This window comes from Falco punctatus (genome assembly GCF_963210335.1).
Source record: "Falco punctatus genome assembly, chromosome: 3".
Taxonomy (NCBI): Eukaryota; Metazoa; Chordata; class Aves; order Falconiformes; family Falconidae; genus Falco; species Falco punctatus.
The window spans coordinates 110,675,662-110,698,074 of record NC_137582.1 but is presented as its reverse complement, the minus strand read 5'-3'; the positions used below and the strand labels follow the sequence as shown (position 1 = coordinate 110,698,074).

At 43.2% G+C, this 22,413-nt stretch overlaps 1 protein-coding gene across 6 annotated transcripts in view; it reads left to right on the top strand.

Moving 5' to 3' along the window:
• The window catches only part of UBR4 (ubiquitin protein ligase E3 component n-recognin 4), a 79,914-nt gene that overhangs the window by 18,247 nt on the left and 39,254 nt on the right, over positions 1-22,413 (top strand). For 2 of the 6 annotated variants that reach the window (XM_080381334.1, XM_080381335.1), the window contains exons 26-60: positions 407-531; positions 1,121-1,218; positions 1,352-1,509; positions 2,218-2,427; positions 3,446-3,547; positions 4,442-4,542; positions 4,738-4,936; positions 5,168-5,356; positions 5,707-5,770; positions 5,963-6,154; positions 6,581-6,651; positions 6,779-6,926; positions 7,470-7,697; positions 7,920-8,090; positions 8,193-8,375; positions 8,659-8,817; positions 9,405-9,557; positions 9,845-10,072; positions 10,932-11,089; positions 12,131-12,302; positions 12,464-12,665; positions 12,958-13,121; positions 13,342-13,558; positions 13,950-14,166; positions 15,544-15,576; positions 16,695-16,758; positions 17,239-17,373; positions 18,044-18,218; positions 18,442-18,579; positions 19,030-19,151; positions 19,753-19,864; positions 20,355-20,485; positions 20,627-20,804; positions 20,997-21,101; positions 21,581-21,736. In XM_080381334.1, the coding sequence (XP_080237460.1) occupies positions 407-531; positions 1,121-1,218; positions 1,352-1,509; positions 2,218-2,427; positions 3,446-3,547; positions 4,442-4,542; positions 4,738-4,936; positions 5,168-5,356; positions 5,707-5,770; positions 5,963-6,154; positions 6,581-6,651; positions 6,779-6,926; positions 7,470-7,697; positions 7,920-8,090; positions 8,193-8,375; positions 8,659-8,817; positions 9,405-9,557; positions 9,845-10,072; positions 10,932-11,089; positions 12,131-12,302; positions 12,464-12,665; positions 12,958-13,121; positions 13,342-13,558; positions 13,950-14,166; positions 15,544-15,576; positions 16,695-16,758; positions 17,239-17,373; positions 18,044-18,218; positions 18,442-18,579; positions 19,030-19,151; positions 19,753-19,864; positions 20,355-20,485; positions 20,627-20,804; positions 20,997-21,101; positions 21,581-21,736 (5,258 nt within the window). The remainder of the gene's footprint in view (positions 1-406; positions 532-1,120; positions 1,219-1,351; positions 1,510-2,217; positions 2,428-3,445; positions 3,548-4,441; positions 4,543-4,737; positions 4,937-5,167; positions 5,357-5,706; positions 5,771-5,962; positions 6,155-6,580; positions 6,652-6,778; positions 6,927-7,469; positions 7,698-7,919; positions 8,091-8,192; positions 8,376-8,658; positions 8,818-9,404; positions 9,558-9,844; positions 10,073-10,931; positions 11,090-12,130; positions 12,303-12,463; positions 12,666-12,957; positions 13,122-13,341; positions 13,559-13,949; positions 14,167-15,543; positions 15,577-16,694; positions 16,759-17,238; positions 17,374-18,043; positions 18,219-18,441; positions 18,580-19,029; positions 19,152-19,752; positions 19,865-20,354; positions 20,486-20,626; positions 20,805-20,996; positions 21,102-21,580; positions 21,737-22,413) is intronic. The other 4 variants (XM_080381331.1, XM_080381330.1, XM_080381333.1 and 1 more) reach the window with 4 other exon arrangements.

Below are 22,413 nucleotides of genomic sequence, written 5' to 3'. Positions count from 1 at the left end.
GGCTTTTTGCAAGCTTGCAAAATCAGCTTTTCATCCAAAGATGAAACCTCCTCTTACCACTCTCTCGGATAGTGCTACTTAAGGTTATTTCACTGAGATAATATTGAGACTGTCAGACCATCACGGAAGGGGTTTAATTCTTACATTAAGAGTCTGAAGTCTTCTAAACTCTCGTTAGAACCCATGTAGAAGAAAGCAAAAGTAAATCAGCTTTTTCTTTTGAGTGGGTGTTTTTCCTGGTAAGTAGCTTAGAGGAGATAAAAACCCAGAACTCCCTTAGTGGCATAACAAAAAGTATAGGGCAGAACTTCAGAACTTTGCTTGCTTATCTGTCGCTGTATTGATACCCTTAGTTCTGAAATGGAGAGCTGTTTCCTGAAATAAATCCTTTCCACCCTGAACGCAGATCTTACTTGCTACGGAGTCTCTCCGAAGAGGGCTCCACTGAGAACAAACCCTCTGAAGAGAAGCTACGAGGTTATGCTGCTGTCCTGGCCATTGGATCCAGCCGTTGCAAGTCTAATACCCTAGGTGAGGGTGCTGGATAGTTCAGATTTCCTTCTCTGTACAGGTGAAGCTTTCTACAATGCTGCCAACGTTCCATTTCAAAGCTCTGTGCTGGCTAATGTGCTCGCAGTCGCTTTGTTCAAATAGTGCGCTATCCAGGCAGCAGCAGACTAGGAAGTCTTTCCCTTTTAGTATCCTAACAACTGAAAAAGTTGGGCAAACCCTGAAAGTAACTATCTTGTGGACTTATCTGGAGTATTGAAATGCTTTTATAACCATAATATATTATAGGTCTGGTGGCATGGCATAGTAAAGAGAATTATGAAATGTTGGTATGTTGGAAGGCTGCTGCAAATTAATATTTTTGCCATGTTTTCTGTTTTAATTAAGTGAAAGAAGCTGTGAAGCCCTTGCAAACTTCTAGGGATGATTCTGACTTGTAGAAAAGCATGGAACTAGCCTTTAACAGAATTACAGCTCAGGGTTTTTTTAGCAGAATTTAGCTACAGTTGTGTCTTAATAATTCAGTTTTAAAGAGTGTTATAGAAGCATTGCAGTTGTCTATAGGACCCGTGAAATTACTCAGTGACTTATGATTCTGTATTAATTGCAGGTCCAACACTTGTTCAGAACTTGCCATCAGCTGTGCAGACTTTATGTGAATCGTGGAACAACATTCATACAAATGAGTTTCCAAACATTGGCTCGTGGGTGAGTCCAGCCTCGTGGATTGACCTGGGTGTGATCTTAACTCCATAACTTGCTGGCAAGGGGCGGGCAGTATGTCTTTCTGTTAAAGGTAAAGGGCTCTGATTTGTGTGCCTGTGTGTGTCTCAATCCATAGCGCAACGCCTTTGCGAATGACACGATCCCCGCCGAAAGCTACATCAGTGCGGTTCAGGCCGCCCACCTTGGTACTCTCTGCAGCCAAAGTCTACCTCTTGCAGCTTCCTTAAAGCACACCCTGCTCTCCCTGGTCAGACTCACTGGGGATCTCATTGTGTAAGTGACGGGGTTTATATCGCTTTTTTGCTCTATATGTCTGCTCTTCTGAGTGTCTGTCTTCACCAGGCTGTTCGGGCGGAACACTTGGTGAACTGGCGCTGTATTTTGAAGTAAGCCTTTAATGGAGCTTTTGGTTTACAGTTCTAAATAGTAAATGAATGAAAGATAGCCTTTCTGTCTTGATCTGGCATCTCTAAAAGACAAACTCTGAGAGAGAGACCTGTAGTCCTTTTTGTTGAATAGGGACTTGAAGAAATTGGGATCTGAACTGAGACAATATGGATCTAATTAACTCACTTGTGTTTTGTTACTCACTTGTGTGACATTTTCAAAGCATAATGAAAGTGAAATGGACGAATTTTTTTTTTTCCAGGGACTTACTCTAAGATATTCTGAAACAAAAAAATAGTTATTGACACTGCAGACAAGTCCAAAAGCTGTACTATGCCATAGCAGGACTGTCTGGTAGGAAAATGTTGTAACTGTATATGCAACAATGACACATGTAGAGTTTTCCAGATGAGGACTGTTTTTTCTGAGCGGAAAATTGCTGTGCCAGTGTATTTATTCCAGCTTTCTAAAAAGGGTTTTATCACTGATTTCCATCCAGACTTGTGCCTTACTTGTGTCACTTGGGAGTTATCTGGTAAGAATGTTCTCTGATACATCATGCAGAGAATTAACTTGTTGGCTTTTCTTTTCAAGCTGGTCGGATGACTTGAACCCACCACAGGTGATTCATTCCCTATTGCCCCTCCTTTTGGAGACCAGCACAGAGAGTGTGGCAGAAATAAGCAGCAACTCCCTAGAAAGGATCCTGGGCCCTGCAGAATCAGATGAATTCCTGGCACGTGTTTATGAGAAATTGATCACAGGATGTTATAACATCCTGGCCCATCACTCTGATCCGAACAGGTAACGGGGCTGTGTGGCTTGCAGTTCTCCTCCAAGAAAGCTGTATACAAAGAATTACTACAGTATGTTCAAACATCAGTGTCAAGATGTGCTGTTCAAAACCAGCACAACAGAAAAGCAAAAAGTCGGCTTATTTTTATCTGTGGAAGGGTTCTAGATCTGTGGACTAAAAAGATGAGATTTTTTTTTTATTCCTGTTAGAATTTTCAGCGCTGCTGTTAAGGCAGCGTGGATTTTCATCATCTCTTGTAACTCTGAATGGAGCATGGATGTATCTGGATAGTTTTTTTTATTTCGGCAAATAGAAAATTATGTAAATACAAGCACAAAATCAAAGCTGAAGATGCCGACCTAACTCGCTTTATATTCCTTTGTCTCTCTTCTTGCTGTTTCTAAGGATGGTTAATCCCTGCTTTATCATAGCAAACTAGCCAGATTTGTGCTTCCCACCCCTGACTCACTGAGTGTATGGAGGGAATAAGCTTGATGTGCAGATGTGGATTCTACCCATCTGAAACATAAAACCATTAGGCATGATGATGTTGCATCTTTTTAATACTGATCCCCTCTGGATGGAAGGTATTCAGAGGGAGATCTACTGCGCCTTCTGGTAGAGAATGTAAATGTAATTGGATTTTACTTGCAGAGTGTGTTGTGGAGTGGGGATGAGAGCAGGAGAGAATGGGAAGGAGTAACACTAAAAGAGACTTGAAGTGTAAAAAGAGCAGCCATTTATAGGAATTTATAATGTGAGGAGTCTGAAAGGTCGAGATTATTATAGGTTCCTGTGTAACTTGCCTTACAGCATCATGTGCCACTTTTTTCTGAACACCTGGTGGATTTGTGTTTTATGTATGATTGTTCATCAACTGTTTTTCTCCTGTCTCTTGGAAGGAGAGCTGCTTTCAGTTAGTAGACAGTTTAATACAATTAGCAAAACTGGTCACTTCTCAGCTCTTAGGATTAAGTAGTTTAAATTGCTCTTCTGTATTCTTAATATGCATCTTTTGATCCTTAGTGGCCTGGATGAGTCCATCTTGGAGGAATGTTTGCAGCATCTGGAGAAACAACTGGAGAGCAGCCAGGCCCGAAAAGCCATGGAGGAATTCTTTTCAGAAAGGTGAAGTCATCCTGGAAGTTGTAGCCTAGGAACTTTATTTCTCTTCCTTTTTCTCTTAGCTTGCCACTGTCAATACCTATGTGACTTTAATGCCTTTGCACAGGAAAATACGGAACTGTGTAAAGAGAAGATGCCCTTCAAGCAGTGCAGGGGAGTGTGAAAAGACTTTCTGTGTGGGAAAGGACCTAGGTCTTTGTCACTCCAAGTAAAATATTCACCGAGCCCTCACAGTGATCATCAGTGGGGAATCCTGCAAGATGATTGTTTTATCAAAGGCATTATAAGGATATTTTTGAGAGATGCTGGTCTGTAGGGCTGTTAGATCAAGTACAGATCAAGCTGCAAAATCCCAAGTTCTCTCAGTGCTTCCTTGGGGCTATAGGTTGATGTTTTTAAGGGGGGAGGTGGGGTGTTGGCCTGACTTAGAATTATGAAGGCAAATTGTGATGGAAACGGCATAGCACAAAAACAAATGTTCTGAAGAGATATGAGGGTGAACTGGAGGAAAGGTTTTGTGTGTTGGAAATCCAGCCATTGTCTGGTTTTTCTCTCTACTTGTTTAACAGTTCAAAAGCAGTCTAGTGGCTGTTCTGTGTTAACATGGAAGGGAAAAATAGGCAAGAAAACATAGAATTTTGGTTTGGAAACCAGTACAGGCCCGTTTGTGACTTGATACGTGGAGAATACTGATATGCTTCTCAGGAGCTCATGAGATCTACAAGGTTTAGTCTAAGCTAAGGGGTGTTTGTTTGAAAGCAATTGCTGTGGCCTGGATGCCGAGTGATGCTAATACAAACTATTGCCAGTCTTAAGTGTGAGGGCAGGTACAAGTGCAGGTGGAAAAAAGGAATGGGTCATCTTTTACAAAGCTGACAATTCCTCCTCTCCATATAGTGGAGAATTGGTCCAGATCATGATGGCGACAGCCAATGAAAACCTCTCAGCGAAGTTCTGCAACAGGGTGCTAAAATTCTTCACCAAGCTCTTCCAGCTGAGTAAGTAATTGTTGAATCTCTTCTGTCCTGCCTTTGTCCCCTTCATACTGTTCTTGTATTAGACTATGATATGAAGATACTTGAAAGAACAGCTGTAAGAGGAAGTGGAATGACAGCTTCACCCTTTTAATGGAAAGCCATCTTCAAACATGTTTGTTGTAGCATCTGTCACTCACTAGTAACTTTCTCTTCCAGCTGAGAAGAGTCCCAACCCCAGCCTGTTGCGACTTTGTGGCTCTTTGGCTCAGCTGGCTTGTGTGGAACCTGTACGTCTCCAGGCCTGGTTAACCAGGATGACCATGTCCCCACCCAAAGACTCGGACCAGCTGGACGTTGTGCAAGAGAACAGGCAGCTGCTGCAACTCTTGACAACTTACATTGTTCGGGAAAACAGGTAAAGCACAACCTTTGTAGTTTCTTTTGTGTGCTGTTCATTTCTGTTGTTCTCTAGATGTGCAGATTGCTTGCGAGTTGCTGGTGGTTTCTTGTCAGCTTTCAAATGAAGTGATGGGGGGTGTGGCAGTTTGCCCTGAAGGCATTGCTGTGACAGTGCTCTTGCAGTGTGGGGCTTAGTGGTATTTCACTGGGTGACGTACCTGTCTGAAACTTTTTCCTTTTTGATTAGCCAAGTCGGAGAAGGAGTCTGCACTGTTCTACTGAGTACTCTAATACCAATGGCAACAGAAATGTTGGCCAATGGTGATGGCACAGGCTTTCCTGAACTGATGGTCGTGATGGCAACTTTGGCTAGTGCAGGACAAGGTGCGGGACACCTCCAGCTTCATGGTGCTGCTGTTGATTGGCTAGGCAGATGGTAAGAGAGAACTGTGTACTGCTGTTTGTGCGTTTGCATCACTTAGACTGATTTTTTTTAAAAAAAAATAATTTCCTGGTAATCTGGGGACAGATGTTCATGTTAACTGAAACGTTTCTTAGGGTTGTTTTTTTTCAGAATGTAAAGTGTCTTAGAGAGGCTGATCTCTGTCCGCCCATTAAGAATGACCCTGTGTTTTCTTTGCCTTTTCCATACGTGATGGTTTAATTACTGCATTTATACATTTCCTGTGGTTAATCCAAAGCAAACTGAATGCTTCAGGCTATTTGTCAGAACTGATTATATGCCTCCCAGACTGTAATGATCTTCTCCACTGGTTTGTGTTACAGCAAGAAATACCTGTCTCAGAAGAATGTGGTAGAAAAAATGAATGCGAATGTCATGCAAGGGAAGGTAAGACATGTGATATGTGCTTAACTTGCAGGAATGAATCTCAGGCCTCAGCTGTATCAGCTGTCCTGTTTTGGTTTCATAGTGGGAGTTTTAAAGCAATTTGGTTGGGGGACTGTTCTACTTTCTTGCCTTACAGCAGCTATTGTGGGATCTAAATATTGTCTCTAATTTTCATTCATGTTTACTTTATAGCATGTGACTATCTTGGAGTGCACATGCCATATTGTCTCTTACCTGGCCGATGTGACTAATGCACTGAGCCAGACCAGTGGCCAAGGACCAAGTCATCTTTCTGTTGATGGAGAGGAACGGGCGATTGAGGTGGATTCAGACTGGGTGGAAGAGTTGGCAGTGGAAGAGGAGGACTCTCAAGCTGAAGATTCGGTAGGCAATAGTTAATGCTGCAAATGAGATGAAGATTTATTTTGCAGCTTTCAAATCAGAATTACTCAGGTTATAAATCAAGATTTCTATTGTTGTTGTTTATTCCTAATGTGTGACTGAGTGAGGAACCCTAGCTGTCAGATCTGGAAGAGAATTCTGTCGTTAATGCATGCTTTAAAATTTGTCTCCCCAATATATATTTTTTCTTACTGTTTTTCTTACATTCACTCTTTTGTGTTGCTTTAAAATATTACCATCTCCTCTTTCCATGTGGTTTGATACCAACTGCTGCCTTTTAGTGAAGTGATCCTAAAACTTGCTATTCTTAAAATGTGCATTTGATGTCTGAGGAGTGTATTCTGTACCCTGTGCCTTTGCTGTAGCTGCAGTTGTGACACCTTTCCAAAACAACTTTCTTCTTGATAGGACGAAGATTCTCTTTGTAATAAACTCTGTACCTTCACGATCACACAGAAGGAATTCATGAATCAGCATTGGTAAGAATCTCAAATTTGTGTTTGCAATTTCAGCCTGATATTTCTGGCCACTGAGAAGGAAGCAAATGCAGCTGTGGGCCTTACTGAGGCATTGTATTTTATAACTCCTCTGGCTTATTTTGTGCAGGTATCACTGTCACACTTGCAAGATGGTTGATGGGGTTGGTGTTTGCACAGTTTGTGCTAAAGTTTGTCACAAGGATCATGAGATTTCTTATGCCAAATACGGATCATTCTTCTGTGACTGTGGAGCCAAGGAAGATGGCAGTTGCCTGGTAATGTGTCTTTAAATCAACTTACAAGCTGTGGTTTCTTCAGTTTTTAAAGTCTTTTGCAGAGGTTTCTGTTCTGCGATAAGTTACCTTTTGATATGAGTGTGTAAGAGTACAAAGACTTGAAGGCCTTGGCTTTATGATGACTCCTCTTAATTTACTGCTTGCCTGGCAATTTACCTTTTTTTGCACCAAATAAGTGCATTTTCAAATCTTTGTCCTAGTGACTACTTGGATTCCAGTTAGCCGGACAGAATTTGCAAGTTATTTTAAGCTACGCAGCATTCAGATACCACCTTCTCCCATGTTTTCCACTAGCAGCAAGCAAAGCAACTTTATCTTAGATATGAACATTTTTCTAATACTTGGGTGGAGAGTGGCACGTAGGATACTGTTGTGTTATTTCTTTAAGATTGCAATCTAAGAGAATTGCACTCTGTTTCTTAAAAATTACATTAATCTTGCTGCTGTTACAACCTGTATTCATTTTATCAGTGGTAAAATTGAGTCTGGTTTGGGCTTTTAGCATTATGGTATCATTCCCAGGCTTTGGTGAAGAGAACTCCCAGCAGTGGTATGAGTTCTACCATGAAAGAATCCGCCTTCCAGAGTGAGCCCAGAGTGCCCGAGAGTGTCATTCGACATGCAAGCACCTCTCCTGCAGAGAAAGCCAAGGTCACCATCAGTGAGGGGAAGGGTCCTGATGAAGAAAAACCCAAGAAGAGCAGCCTGTGTAGAAATGTTGAGGGCTGTCGAGAGGAATTGCAGTCCCAGGTATGATTATCAGCTAGCTGTTAAAAGAAGATGGTTTAAGATGAGGATGAGGGGCAAACAGTGTTGGTTATCTGCCAAGTTGCTTGATTTTTGCGCTGCTCTTTCTGATAAGAGGGATCATAAAAGTGGTGTCCAGCTTTAAAAAGCAGTTGACATGCAGCTTTTATGAAGACTGCCAGCAAGAGCATCTTGTGCTTCACTTGCCTTATTTATTTCTTGCAGGCCAACTTCTCCTTTGCACCTTTGGTGCTGGAGATGCTGAATTTCCTGATGGATGCCATTCAGATAAACTTCCAGCAAGCTTCAGCCATGGGGAGCAGCAGTCGTGCACAGCAAGCTCTCAATGAGCTGCATACTTTGGACAAGTCAGTAGAAATGACAGATCAGTTGATGGTATGATACTAAAGGAGCGATTAGATGATGGGACAAGTGGGATCACTTTTAAACAGAAAAATTTCAGTGATAGGCTTTTGTATGCTTTTCATAATGATACAGGTCCCGACTCTGGGCTCTCAAGAAGGTGCTTTTGAGAACGTCCGCATGAACTACAGCGGTGACCAGGGCCAGACGATCCGGCAGCTGATCAGTGCTCATGTGCTGAGGCGGGTGGCGATGTGTGTGCTGTCGTCCCCGCACGGCCGTCGGCAGCACCTGGCTGTGAGTCACGAAAAGGGCAAGGTGAGTTCTCTAACTCTTTAGAGAATTCTGGATTGTAAAGGAAAACGAAACTGGCCTTAGAGCACTGAAAAACAAGCGGGATACGATTTGTTCTGCCTGTCCTGAGATCTGGATCATCTGTAAAGTATTGTGTAGCTTAGAAATACCTCTCATTCCTTAGAGAAAAGAAGTCTTGCAGCAGAAACAGTGAAAACTGTGGCCACACAGTCATAGAGCTGAAATTGAAATGCCTTTTTCCCCTCGGTTGTAAACATGGGTAACTTGAGTTCCTTTTGTTCTGCAGATTACAGTCCTTCAGCTCTCAGCATTGCTGAAACAAGCAGACTCCAGCAAAAGAAAATTGACCCTTACTCGCCTTGCTTCTGCACCCGTTCCGTTTACTGTGCTGAGCCTAACTGGAAATCCCTGCAAGGAGGACTACCTAGCTGTGTGTGGCCTGAAAGTAAGTGCCCTTTTCCAGGCAGCTGGAAACATCAGCTCAAAACCAGGTGTCTGTCTGTCCTCTGAGGAGCTAGCGCAGAGCTGGCTCCAAAGGTCTGTCACTAATTTTAGTTGATGAATCACTTTCTTACTAGATATATGAAGTAAAAGGAGCAGGACCTATATGAATAATATAATAAATGAGACAGTGTCTCAAAATAGTACTACTTATTGTATTTAGGCCAAATTTATGACAGGAGTGAAGGTTTAGTCATGTGAAACTTGGTGTGTTAGAACTAGTCCGTAACAAGTGCTTTGTAGCCAGGACGGGTTTTTTGTATTCTCCCCAATTTAGGTTCAGCTTTCCCAGTGCCGAATTCACAGATCTGATATTTAGCTAAGAAACAGCTCTGTGGTTTGGTTTTGGGTTTGGTTTTGTTTTCTTCACAAACTTCCACGTCATTCACCTTACCTGCAGGAATTTTAGATTCTTCCTCTATGAATTATTATTGGCACTAAGAGGAATGCTAGCTTTTAACTCTGTTCTTGGCTTGAAATGTTTATAAACGCTTTGTTCTAATATTTGACCAATTTTTTTCATTACCGCAGGACTGCCACGTGTTAACATTCAGCAGCTCTGGATCAGTCTCTGATCATTTGGTACTTCATCCCCAACTAGCCACTGGAAATTTCATCATTAAAGCTGTGTGGCTGCCAGGCTCTCAAACAGAGCTTGCTATTGTGACTGCCGACTTTGTGAAGGTACGTTTGGTCATCAGCTGTTGATGAGAGGTCTTCTTTCAGACATTAGAGTCTGGATCTTGGCAGAGTTGCATGGGGAAGAATGTGATCATATTCTTAGTCAGAAATTAATTGGAAATGTAAAGCTGTGGTATTTGGCTACTGTTGTCGTAAGAAGAAGCAAAACCCAAAGAACCCAAAAAGCAAAAAAACGAACTGTAACATCTAAATCTCAACCTATTGTCTCAACTCTTGTCCATTTGCACTGGTTTGTATCATGGAAGTTATTTCCTTGATTCTTCCCACAGATTTACGATCTCTCTGTCGATGCCTTGAGTCCAACTTTCTATTTCCTTCTGCCAAGTTCCAAAATCAGGGATGTCACTTTCCTTTTCAACGAAGAGGGGAAGAACATCATAGTGATCATGTCCTCGGCTGGGTACATCTATACGCAGCTCATGGAAGAGGCGAGCAGTGCCCAGCATGGACCGTTCTATGTCACCAACGTGCTTGAAGTCAATCATGAGGACCTAAAGGTACAGATGTTGCCTTTCTTGTAGCATGGGCTGCAGTGGCTTTCTCTCTCTTGCTTGTGCCTTATATTTGAACGCAGAAGTTTCCTTTTTTTTTCTTTTTTTTTTTTTTCCCGTCCCCTTTCCTTTTAAGCCCCCTGATCTAGATCAATGAGCTTGCCATTCCTCTAAAGAGAGAAACATCCTTGCAGTGAAAAGGGGTGGGGGTAGAAATTAAACCCCTTGATCCTTTCATCTAGAAAATGGAGCATGCTTTCCGTGGCTGGCTCTGAAGTTATGCCCAGCAGGATTTCTCAGCAGGGAGGTGGCTGCAGAGCAGTGCTGTTCTTGGAGTGAGGTACTCCAAAGGTGCAGTAACCACAATGGATAAAGTTCCTGACCATTGCTGGGGCTGCAGAGGTGGAGTGAGCCTTTGTTGCTGGTCAACAGCAGCTCTGTAGTCTTGGGGGGCGGCTTTTAAAAGCTGTCCCCCTTTCATTCAGTCTTTTTATTCCAGCCTGCTCCAAAATGGGGGAAGAGATCAGAAGCAGGCCCTCAGGAAAGCTCTTTTATGAGCTGGGAACATGGGGAGCGCTGCATGTGAGATTGCCATACAACATTCAGGCACACAGATGTGGTAGCTGAGGGCTACCTACAGCCTTTGGCTATGCAGTATCCCCTTCAAAAGCCTTTGAAGTATCTGATGGATGAGTTCACCAAGGAGTTCAGCTTAGAAAATTGTCATTTAGGGCTGTGTTCTCTCACTGCTGGCGAGGGGGCAGGGAGAGGCTTTTGGAATAATTCCATCATTTAAAAGCCTGACAAAGTGTTTTGGAGGATGTATGCTTATCTTAAATGTTGTCGTTTCTCCCTGATCCTGCAGGACAGTAATGGCCAGGTCGCAGGAGGCGGTGTGTCAGTGTATTACTCCCACGTGCTACAGATGTTGTTCTTCAGTTACTGTCAAGGCAAATCTTTTGCAGCCACCATCAGCCGGGCCAATCTGGAAGTGCAGCGGCTATTCCCAATTAACATAAAGAGGTGAGGCGCATGTGGAAGACTCCCCTGAAGTTTTCATTTCTGTTTATCATTAATAAATATTACTAATTATTCTTAACATCCCAGCTCTGAATGGCCAAAGCTTGTGGCGAAGATCCCCTTTTTGACTGATGATTTCTTGCTACTTTTTGTGGTGCTTCTGCCCTAATTGCAGAATGATTTGAAACCAAAGCTGCCTGTTTCGGCAGTGGGACGTGTATGCATTTTTTTTCTTCCTACTAGGATTTCACAGTGGAAAGGTGGCTTCAGAGCAGTCTTGCTGCACAGTGCAGAGCTGCTGGTGGTGCAGCAGCTGGAACCGATGGGATTACCCACCCTTGCGGAGGCTGCAGAGCAAGGAAGCCTTTTGTTTCTTTTCGGCAACAGTACTGCAGTGGACCTTGTGTGTTGTGCATGTTAAGGCTTATTTTCAGACTTCCTTGAGGGAAACCAATCTCTTATGCTATGAATGTGACAAGAAAGAAGTGTTCTGTCATTTGTCCTGAGGAGGAAAGCTGGGTGTTTGGGCCACAGGCTCTTCACTAGCCTGATAGAAAGCCTCTGTCTTGAGTAGGCTCTGTAGCAGGGTCAGGTTCCAAGAGCTCCCTAGCCCTGGTCGAGTTTGGCTTAGTCTTTTTGCAGATTTATAGTATTTTTTTTCTAGTGAGCAGTGTCACATAGATTCTCCTGCATTGGCCTTTGCTTAGTGCTGCTGGTGTGTTGAAACATGGACCTGTGCATCTGTTCACATAAAAAGATAGCCGAAAGCCATTTTAAAATTGCTTCCTTGGGTTTGGGCATAAAGTGTTACCAGGGCAGAGATCAGGACTGTGGGGTTGGGAGGCTTGTGCTTTCTCCCCACTCAAGTGATTGTTTCAGGTTTCTCACCTGTGAACTGGGCGCTGATGTTCCTGGCTGTTCATTAATGCAGCGCTTTGAATTCCTGCTGAGGATGAAGCTTTGACCTGCGTGGTGATGAATTTTGTGTGGTTTCGCTTGTGTTGCTTTTTAAACGAATGTTATTCTGCCCGTCATCTCTTGCAGTTCAAACGGTGGGAGTAAGACTTCACCAGCACTGTGTCAGTGGTCTGAGGTGATGAACCACCCTGGCTTGGTGTGCTGTGTTCAGCAAACCACAGGTGTCCCACTGGTGATGATGGTGAAGCCGGACACCTTTCTCATCCAGGAGATTAAAACCTTGCCAGCCAAAGCAAAGGTGAGTCATAGTTCCCTGTATTTCTGGCCCTTAAAACGTGGTTTCTCGTTGTTCCATCAACAAGATCGCTAGTCTTCACAGTTTTTCTAATGCAGAGAGTTCCTTTCTTCAAGCAGCAGTTGCCGAGTCCTTTCCTTGACTTGTATTGCATGCCTTTGCAGATTCAGGACATGGTGGCCATCCGTCACACGGCCTGCAATGAGCAGCAGAGGACCACTATGATCCTCCTGTGCGAAGACGGCAGCCTGAGGATCTACATGGCCAATGTAGAGAATACCTCCTACTGGCTCCAGCCCTCTCTCCAGCCTAGCAGCGTCATCAGCATCATGAAACCAGTTCGCAAGCGCAAGGCAGCTGCTATTAGTAAGGGGCTTCTCATACTTAGGTGCAAGGTAGCGGTGGCAAATATAGATGCAAAGATTGATTGGCATCATGTAGATAATTAAGATGTTCATTTCTGACAATTGCCAGTTAATCTCAAGGCTAAGTACTGGCTAAGTTTGGGTAAAATGTTTCCGTAGATGTATGTAAAAATACATAGCTATCTGGCTCGCACAGGCATTTCCAGAGGAGGCAAGTTTATTCTGCAGCTTTTTTACCACAGCTTTGCCTGTTTATAATGTATTTTGTTAAAAACATCTGTCTTCCCTTTTAGCAACTCGTGCATCCAGCCAAGTGAACTTTCCTATTGACTTCTTTGAACACAACCAGCAACTCACAGATGTGGAGTTTGGAGGAAATGACCTGCTGCAGGTTTACAACGCTCAGCAGATAAAGCACCGACTCAATTCCACTGGCATGTATGTGGCCAACACAAAGGTAAATGGGGCAGCGTGGGGCTTCTCTGGGGCTCCTGGGTGACATTATTGTTCAGATTGATTGCATGCCTTTTCCTAGTCTGCTTTGTTCAAATGACCCTGTACAAATCCCGTGATATTGTTAAGTAAACAGTGGAGGCACCTGTGTACAGACTTGAGCATCTTAACTTGGGAGTGATTTTTTGGGCTCACCTTTCTGAGCTGTGATTTGTCTCCTCCAGCCTGGGGGTTTCACCATCGAAGTGACAAACAATAACAACACGATGGTGATGACAGGCATGCGGATCCAGATTGGCACACAAGCGATAGAGCGAGCGCCCTCGTACTTGGAGATCTTTGGCCGCACCATGCAGCTCAACATGACCAGGGCTCGCTGGTTTGACTTCCCTTTCACTCGTGAGGAAGCCTTGCAGGCTGACAAGAAACTAACCATTTTCAGTAAGTTTTTATTAATTGTTCACTTTGGCTACCTGTTGGTTTTGCTTGGCGGGGTTGAAACTGTTGTGCTTCACCCCATGGTAAGAAGGGTTTCCACAACCTGTTCATTTGACCTGACTACAGGAATAGTTTGAGGGGCAGATCCTGAACATTTAGTAACTATTTATGGCTCTGTTTCTTGAGGCATTGGATGAGTGTGCAATAGCTCAGCTCAGTAATTTTGTGCTGAGGTAATAGAGAAGGAAAATGGCTTTGAAAAGATGAACCTGTCAGAGGGGCTGTATATTAACGATGCAGTGGAATTGCTATCCTGACCTTAGGAGGCTGTGCTTGTTTGTATTCAAAAGAAGCTGTTCTGTTAGTTTTTAAGAAATTTCTTTCATCACTGCAGTTGGTGCTTCTGTGGATCCTGCTGGAGTCACTATGATGGATTCCATAAAAATTTATGGCAAAACCAAAGAGCAGTTTGGATGGCCTGATGAGCCCCCAGAGGATTTCCCGTCTGCTTCAGTGAGCAACGTTTGTCCCCCAAACCTGAATCAAGGGAATGGCACTGGAGACACAGAGTCGGCTACCCCTGCTGCTGCCAGTGGGACTGTCCTGGAGAGGTATTTCTGCAGTCTTTCTTTTATTTCTCCTTGCAAATGGGTGGTTGCTGTAGAGGGGACATTGGTATGCTTGTGTACCTTTCTCAACCGGGAGAACTTAAGGGGATTTAGTGAGTTTTTTCTAAAACAATAACTGAAAAGTCAGTAATTATCTTCTAAGGGAGGGCTTTGTGCTCACTCTTGATTTATCTGCTGGAGTAAACGGATAGATCTGTGTGCGTGCTTCACATTGCTAAGTTCATTTGTTATAGCAGTCTTAAAGAGCTAAAAGAGATTTCTGCTGCCTTGGTGCATTTTCTCATTTCAAGCTAGCCCTTTTTCATTCTCTAGAGCTCACAAAGGTAAGGCCCCTGAAGTTCAGTTCAGTTTTGAAGAGGGCTTCGTGTGTGATGCTGCTTTAGGCTAGTGGTTCCCACTAACTTACCTTGTAGCCTGTATGTCTCAAGTTTAACTGCTGTGGTGGAGAAAGTGTTGGGGTTTTCCCCCACATACCCCTATGGAGAGCCAGAGCACAAGGGTGAGCTGGGCATCTATTTAGCAGAAGAAAGAAAACTTTTTTTTTTTTTAATATCCACCCTGTGTTCTCTTTCTGAGCTCAGTGTGTATCGTAAGGGTTGTAGAAAGCCTGGCAAGCTAGCAAGGATAGGAGGGAAACACATCAAAGAGGAAGTAGCACTGCTGAAAAATGAGCATTTTAAGGGATACGCTGCTTGATTGTGAGTAAATGGTGGTGAATTTTATCTTACTGAAGTTCTCAGGTAAAGGTTCAGGGCCTGAAGTAGCAGTTGTCTCCAGCTGAAGGACCTGTTTGGCCATCTCTTAATATTTTGTCCAATAGTTGATGGGATTTTTTTCCTATGCTTATTTTCTCTTTTTGTCCCTCCTCTGCTGTGACATGTCCACAAGATGTCCCTCTCTCCACTGACATGCTTTCTGCTTTTCCAAAGCAGAGGGATTATATTCTAAAAACTCAGAAAGAAAAAAATTACTCTTGATTTTCACTTAACGTGTTAGAGAATGCAGCATGGTTACCTTATAAAGGGCCTCTTGAGTAGGAACAGCTAACGGCAGGCAAGAGGCATATTTCCTATCAGAAAAGTTCGGTGTCTGCACTTCAGATTTAACCTTCAGTGGTGCTTTAAGCAGTGTGCTTGGCTTCTCTGTGCTAGGTGGCCTGGATCTCCTTTGTTTTGCTATTCGACAAGTTTCTGCTGCCCAGATAGAAAGACCCGTGCTTAGACTTACTGTATATAGCGCTCTCCTGGCTTCCTGATTTCCCCATTTAATTTGCCTTTTGCTTAGAATGTGTTCTAGGGAGTTTTTCTGTGAGCTTTACACATTATTTTTTTTTTTTCCTTTTTCTTTGCTCCCCCAAAGTTCTGAAACTGAGTCCCTAACCACCCTGGACCGGTTAGTATGCCATCCTTTTCTCTGCACGAATGAGTGTGTGTCAGAGAGACAGAGCACATGATGTGGCTTTTGTTGACTGGTTTTTTTTGTTTTCCAAGTGACATTTGCTTCTTTACATTCTGGTCATTGCATGGCAGATGGTTTAGCGAAATGTAAAGATGAGGGGGTTTGCAGATTTTTGCTGTATACGGCATAACTGTTGCTTGTTTGACAGACTTCTCTTTTCGCTTTGTTTCCTCCTTGCGTCTTTTTATCCCACTTATGCCCCTGCTAGCTTTATGGAGGGTGGCTGTGGGTAGGGGAATGTCATGTTATTTATCACCGCCAGACCAGACAATTGTTGTTTCTTCTACCTCGTATCCAATGCTGTGCTGTTATTTCTCCCCTTAATGCTACCTCTTCCCTCCTTCCTGTATCCTTGCACTGCTCCTTCTCGTGTGTCAGGTGGCGTTTCAGGTAGTTCTACTGCAAGGCATGAAGTGGTGCTGCAAGGGAGATTTCAACACTTTGCTGCAAGTTGTAAATAAGGTTTTCCCTTGGGGCAAGCGTTTTACTGTGAAAAAGTTTGGAGCTCAGCATCTCTCACTTGGGTCATACCCAGTGCTCCAAGTTAATTTTCCTCTGGAATATTTTGCGCTGAAAACTCCAAATTGGAAAGAGCAACCTGTGTGAAAATAGGAAGCGGGTAGAATCTTGCTCCCTTAGAAAAGTCGGTTACGCTTTTTCCCATGTGTCATACCAACCCTTGATCTGCAGTCATATGTACGTCTGTGGGCCATGGTGAATTGGTACTGTCAAGACAATCCAAGTTATCCCTGCTGCAGGCTGCGTAAGGAAATGTTTTATCCTCTTTGGTAGAGAAAAGCCCCTGTCTTTCAGCTGTGGATTATTAAAGCAGTCCTAAGTTTGTCTGTGAGCGTGAGCCAGGTTTAACTCTGGTCTGTAACACAATGAAATGATATGCATGGTGCCTGTGGCAGGTTTTATCATGCTTTGATTTTGTACTTGGCATTCGTTAGCTGTCTCTGAGCTACTCATGACTGTAGCCCGCATAAAGCAAAGTGCTAAGGAGAGAGAAGGGTTGCTGTACTCAAGCCTGCTTTCCTTTCTCCCTTCAGGCTAGTAGTGAGTTCTTTAGAAGCGCTGGAAAGCTGCTTTGCTGTAGGACCAGTCAACGAGAAGGCAAGTAACTTTCTGAATACATTCTTGAGCTTTCCGAGATGGGGGAGGAGGGGCAAGATCAGCAGCACCTCCTGCAGCCCTGGGGGCCTGATACAGAAGAGAGCAGCATCCGTTTTGCTGGGAGCACTGATCTGAAAGTTGACTTAGCGAAAAGCATTTGAAACTAGTTTAGAATGACAATTGGCATTTGCATTTATTGCTAGTGGGATTTTTGTGCTGTAGAGTGACCTCGTTTACGGAAACAGCAGGGTAGAAGCCCATAAATCTCAAAAGGACTTTTCTTATGTAGACATGTGAAATGTTCCTTAAATGTCAAATAATAAATTGAGGAAGCTATCAAAACGGTATTGAAGGAAGGCAGAAACTTGTATGCACAGTGCAAGGAGGGGAGGGAGCTGCAGGTACGCTGAGAAGTCAGACCATGCGTCACCTTAATGGTAAATGTACTGAAGAATGTTTTTTGTCTGTTCTTGGGAGCAGGAGAAGAATAAGGTGGCAGCTCAGGAACTGGCTACTATGCTGCTGTCCATGCCAGCTCCTTCCAGCGTCCAGCAGCAAACCAAGAGCCTCTTGGCTAGCTTGCACACCAGCCGCTCAGCATACCATAACCACAAGGTAACATGGTGCAAGGATTTCAGTGTCTCCTGTAACCTGACAGTTTAGGGTTGAGGTGCAGCACACCCCTAGAAAGCTCTTCCTCCATGGCAGCGCTAAACCTGCTGGCTGATTTTTCCTTTATCTCCTGCTGCCTGCCTCACTGGCTTTTGTGTTTCAGCAGAACTTCACTACTTAAAATGCTTTTTGAAGATTTTGGTGGGAAATAATGTCAGTTAATATAGAGAAATCTTCATGTGTTTCAAGATCCAGTTTGTTTGGAAACTGCATCCATAGCTCTGGCTTCATTTCCACAGGCATCTAGCTTCAGGTGCTAGGAAAATACCGGGGTAGGTCGTGGTTAGACTGTGTGCTAACATAACTGCGGTAAATGCACAGATGCCTGCAGATAGCCTTTGCTAACCACTGGAATGATTATGTCTATGCACTGGTCTTTCCATCTGCATTTGAGCCTGAGGGGAAGCAAATGTGAAAATCAATTCTCGAGCCAGATTCCTTTTGTTACAGGGTGACTCTTTACTATTAGTTGTCCTTCCTAGATGACATTGGCTGAGAGTCAAAGCAGCGAGTGCTGGATTTCCCCAGGATCTGTCCTGCAGTTATGCTTCTGTTGCTTTGTTGTGCTGCTCTCTGTTGTTTTCCTCTGCCTATGTTATCTTTCACTTTACAGGATCAAGCGTTGCTAAGTAAAGCCATTCAGTATTTGAGTTCCTCAACCAAAGAAGGAAAGGACCTTGATCCTGAAGTATTTCAGAGGCTGGTCATCACTGCTCGATCCATTGCTATTATGAGACCCAACAATCTGGTCCACTATACAGAATCAAAGCTGCCACAGCTGGAAACAGGTAGTCTGTAATGTTCTTCAGCTTTCTGTTGTGGTAACTAAAGATGTCTTGGTATCTGATTCGGTGTAACCGGAACCGTATTTGATGTGTTAGGCATGTGATAGCCCTTGTAATGAGGACATCAGAGCCTCTAACAAAAGCCATTTCAAATAAACTTGGTGTTATCCTGCTTGTTAATGCTTTCCCCTGCACATATCTGACACCTGTTTTTTGATCTGTACAGAGAGTGAAGAAGGGCAAGAGGCCCAGAAACACACTGAAGGAGATGGCTGCACGTTTATTACCCAGCTAGTTAACCACTTCTGGAAGCTACATGCATCGAAGCCCAAAAACGCGTTCCTTGCCCCTGCCTGCCTGCCAGGTGTGCTAGCTCTTTTGCTATTGTCAAGCTTGTTTATTTTGAAGGATCCTATATTGTAAACAGAGAAAATTACTTGTTCCAGACTAAGCTTGAGACACTAATGATGCCTTGCGTGCTTTCTAAGGTGTATCTACAAATTCTGCTCTAATGCTTTTGTTAGAAGTATGTGTATTTTGCTAGTAAAAAGGGCCTGATGATTGATTTATTCACGTTTGGCTTCGTAGATGGTGTTGGAGGATATTCAGTGGTGCTGGTGTATGGGGTGTGCTGTATTCCATTAGACAGACAAGGCTGGTGTGTAAATTCATTTTAGATTGAAATTTCAGTATGTTTGCGGTGCTAACATTGTGCCTTGAAGTCTATGAACAAAAGATGCTTCCTGCAGTGTGTGTCTCTATGTGCTGACATGGAAAGATAGTTGATTACGGTCCTATTTTTACTCCTCCTTAGGTCTCACTCACGTTGAAGCCACGGTCAATGCTTTGGTGGATATTATCCACGGATACTGCACGTGTGAACTGGATTGTATCCATACAGCATCCAAGATCTACATGCAGATGTTACTTTGTCCGGTGTGTAATCTTGCTCTGCTCTGCTTCAGCCTATAACGCAGCACCAGGGGAGGTTTAGATTGAATATTAGAAAAAAATTCTTCACCAAAAAGGTTGTCAAGCGCTGGAACAGGCTGTCAGGGAGGTGGTGGAGTCGCCATCCCTGGGGGTGTTTAGAAGATGTGTAGATGTGGGCTTAGGGACGTGGTTTAGTGGTGGGCTTGGCGGTGCTGGGTTAACAGTTGAACTCTGTCTTAAAGGTCTTTTCCAACCTAAATGATTCTATGATTCTATAATATGAAGGGAATTAAGTACAGGTAGAATGATAATATGTAGTACGGATACAAAACAGAGGTAGGCAGCCAAAATCATACAGCCAGAAAGTAAATGAAGGAGGAATTTCTCTCTCCTTGTGGTTTAGTAAACGTTTGTCACGTGCTGTGTGTGGAATGGTGAGTACTGCTTCACGGCTGCTGGGGGAAATGGAGTTTAGATGTTTAGGCAGTGACTTATGTCAGCCACGACCAACAGAGTCGTAAGTGTACTTCAAGCTATCTTTCCAAACACCGTGAATAAGCACTGAAAGGTTAAGAAGTTTAATGGTTACGTATTAACTCTTTAGGATCCTGCAGTGAGCTTTTCTTGCAAACAAGCTTTGATCAGAGTGCTGAGACCAAGGAACAAGCGGAGACATGTCACCTTGCCATCATCCCCTCGGAGCAATACTCCTATGGGTATGCTAGATGCATTCGTCTTTGCCTTTAAATGAGCATGACCTACTTTATTTGTCAGAAAAGACAAGAAAATAAAGTAGCCTTATAAATTGGGACTAAAAAGGACTAAAGCCAGTCTTTCTCCTCTCTTCTGCTCGCTCTTGCCCCCTGAAACCTTTTTTTCCCTCGTCTTTTCCTTTTTTAAAAAAAAATAGTCACCTCTTCTTTGATCTGATTATTTTATCTAGGGGGTAGTAATCCAACCTGTCTTAGTATTTCCACAGATATTTTCAAGTCCTTATAAATCAGTCATAAAGATGTGTGCAGATGGAAATTAGGCTATCCAGTCTCCATCCAAGAGACACTTTTTGAGCATTGATGTGAATTGTAGTTGTCACGGAATCTATTCATGAGGGGGGATAGCTTAAGTGTTTTTTTCCCAGCCTTAATTGCTTAGTTCCTGGTGATGTGAGGAAGGAGTGCATCTGTGAATTAATCCTTTGTCACTCAGGAGATAAGGATGATGATGATGACGATGATGCAGAAGACAAGCTGCAGAGTTCTGGAATAGCAAATGGTGAGCATATCCGACAAGAAAGCCAAGAGCAAAGCGAAGTTGATCATGGGGACTTTGAGATGGTGGTAAGTCCAGAGTGCTTCTCTTTGGAGCCTTTTAATTATGTTAGGTACTTGAGTTTTATTTAGTTACAATGAATCAGTTTGTGTGCTCCATTAGCTAGAGATGGTTTGGTGAAAACTCTGAACTGTGTTTCCTTTCTGTAGTCTGAATCTATGGTTCTGGAGACTTCTGAAAATGTGAATAATGGGAACCCTTCTCCCCTGGAGGCTCTTCTGGCTGGAGCAGAGGGATTCCCTCCTATGCTGGATATTCCTCCAGATGCAGATGATGAAACGATGGTGGAATTGGCTATTGCCCTGAGCCTGCAACAAGATCAGCAAGGTAAGATGTAGGCATTATTGGCAGTTGGAAAGGTAAATAGAAAATGAGGAAACTGGGAGAGAAACAAAACAGAAGCTGTTGATGTCACCTCCAGCAAAGCGAAGATAATAGAACTGCAGAATGTACAGGGAAGGCTGGAGATAACATTATTCTCTCATAGAAGGATACTCATAACTTGTTTTCTTCTTGCAGGGAGCAGCAGTAGTGCACTTGGACTTCAGAGCTTAGGACTGTCTGGCCAAGCACCCAGCTCTTCTTCTCTTGACGCTGGAACGCTCTCAGATACAACAGCATCAGGTAACTGTTCACTGCGAGGAATCAAGCTTTTTTGATCTTGACCTAAATAATGACTTAAAATCTGTTTGTGAGTAAGGTTTTGAAGAACCGATTATTACTATTTGCTTCATGTATTTTTGATAGCATTGTTATGGCCTCTTTCTGCTTTGATGGCCTTTCATTGTAGGCTTCTGAGGAAGTTATTTCCTCTCCTTAAAATAAACCATATACTGTATTTATTTTGCATTTATAAACAACCAGACATTTGTTTTTCAAGTAACTTGCATGATTGTCTGTTTGATGAGAAGGTTTCCTTCTCAGGGTGTCTCCCCTCCACTGCTTTTTAGCACGCTTAAATGTATCAATGGACACTTCCAAGTTCCTTCTTGATTTGTAGTTGAAAATGGACACAAAACCCAAAGATAAATATTTGTAGCTTTTCTTTCGTAGCGTGTGCGTCTTTTGAAGTTATATCAAGGCAGTGTTTTTACTTGTAACAGCTCTCTTTATTCTCTTAGCTCCAGCGTCTGATGATGAAGGCAGCACAGCTGCAACAGATGGCTCAACTCTTCGGACTTCACCTGCAGACCATGGTGGCAGTGTAGGCTCCGAGAGCGGCGGCAGCGCAGTGGACTCTGTGGCTGGTGAGCACAGCGGTAAGTCTTGTGCACCGGTGTCTGTACATCTGTGTTCTATGTCACAGGGCTTTACCAGAGTGAGAGGGGGTGGGTAATCCCAGGCAAAGATAAAATCTCTGCTCAAATGGATGATGCCATGCATCATTTTATGGTTACAGTGGCATACAGACTGAATATTTGCTAATTTTTTGTAGTTCTCTAGAAGTGTGGAATCTGACGTAGCTTTTGCTGTCCTGTAATAACAGAATACAGTAGCCTAGAGCGAGACTGCAAGAATTCACTGTATTGCTGGATAAGTTTGGATGGGGTCAGATTAATTTCTCTCTTGGGGTTTTTTTTTTGTTTGTTTTATTTTTTTTTGATTGGGACTCATACCTAGCTAAAATAATCACAGACTTATATAAAAAAATTACATCTGTGCTGCCCATCCATGCCTCTTCTGACTCAGTTTAAATTACTGCTGTGGAACCAGTTCGATTTTAGCCACAAAGATGAGGCTGACGAACAAAAGAATGCTAGGGGTGCTAAGCTACGTCTGTAGAAATGACTCTCTTCTAGCTTTATGAAGATAACCAAAATCACGGTCTCCTTAGAACTGTAATTCCGAAGTCTAGTTCAGCTGTGTCTATTGCTATGAAGCAGGCAAGATGCATGTTCAATTGTGCTGATGTTGTCTTTCCTGGTTTTTTATTTTT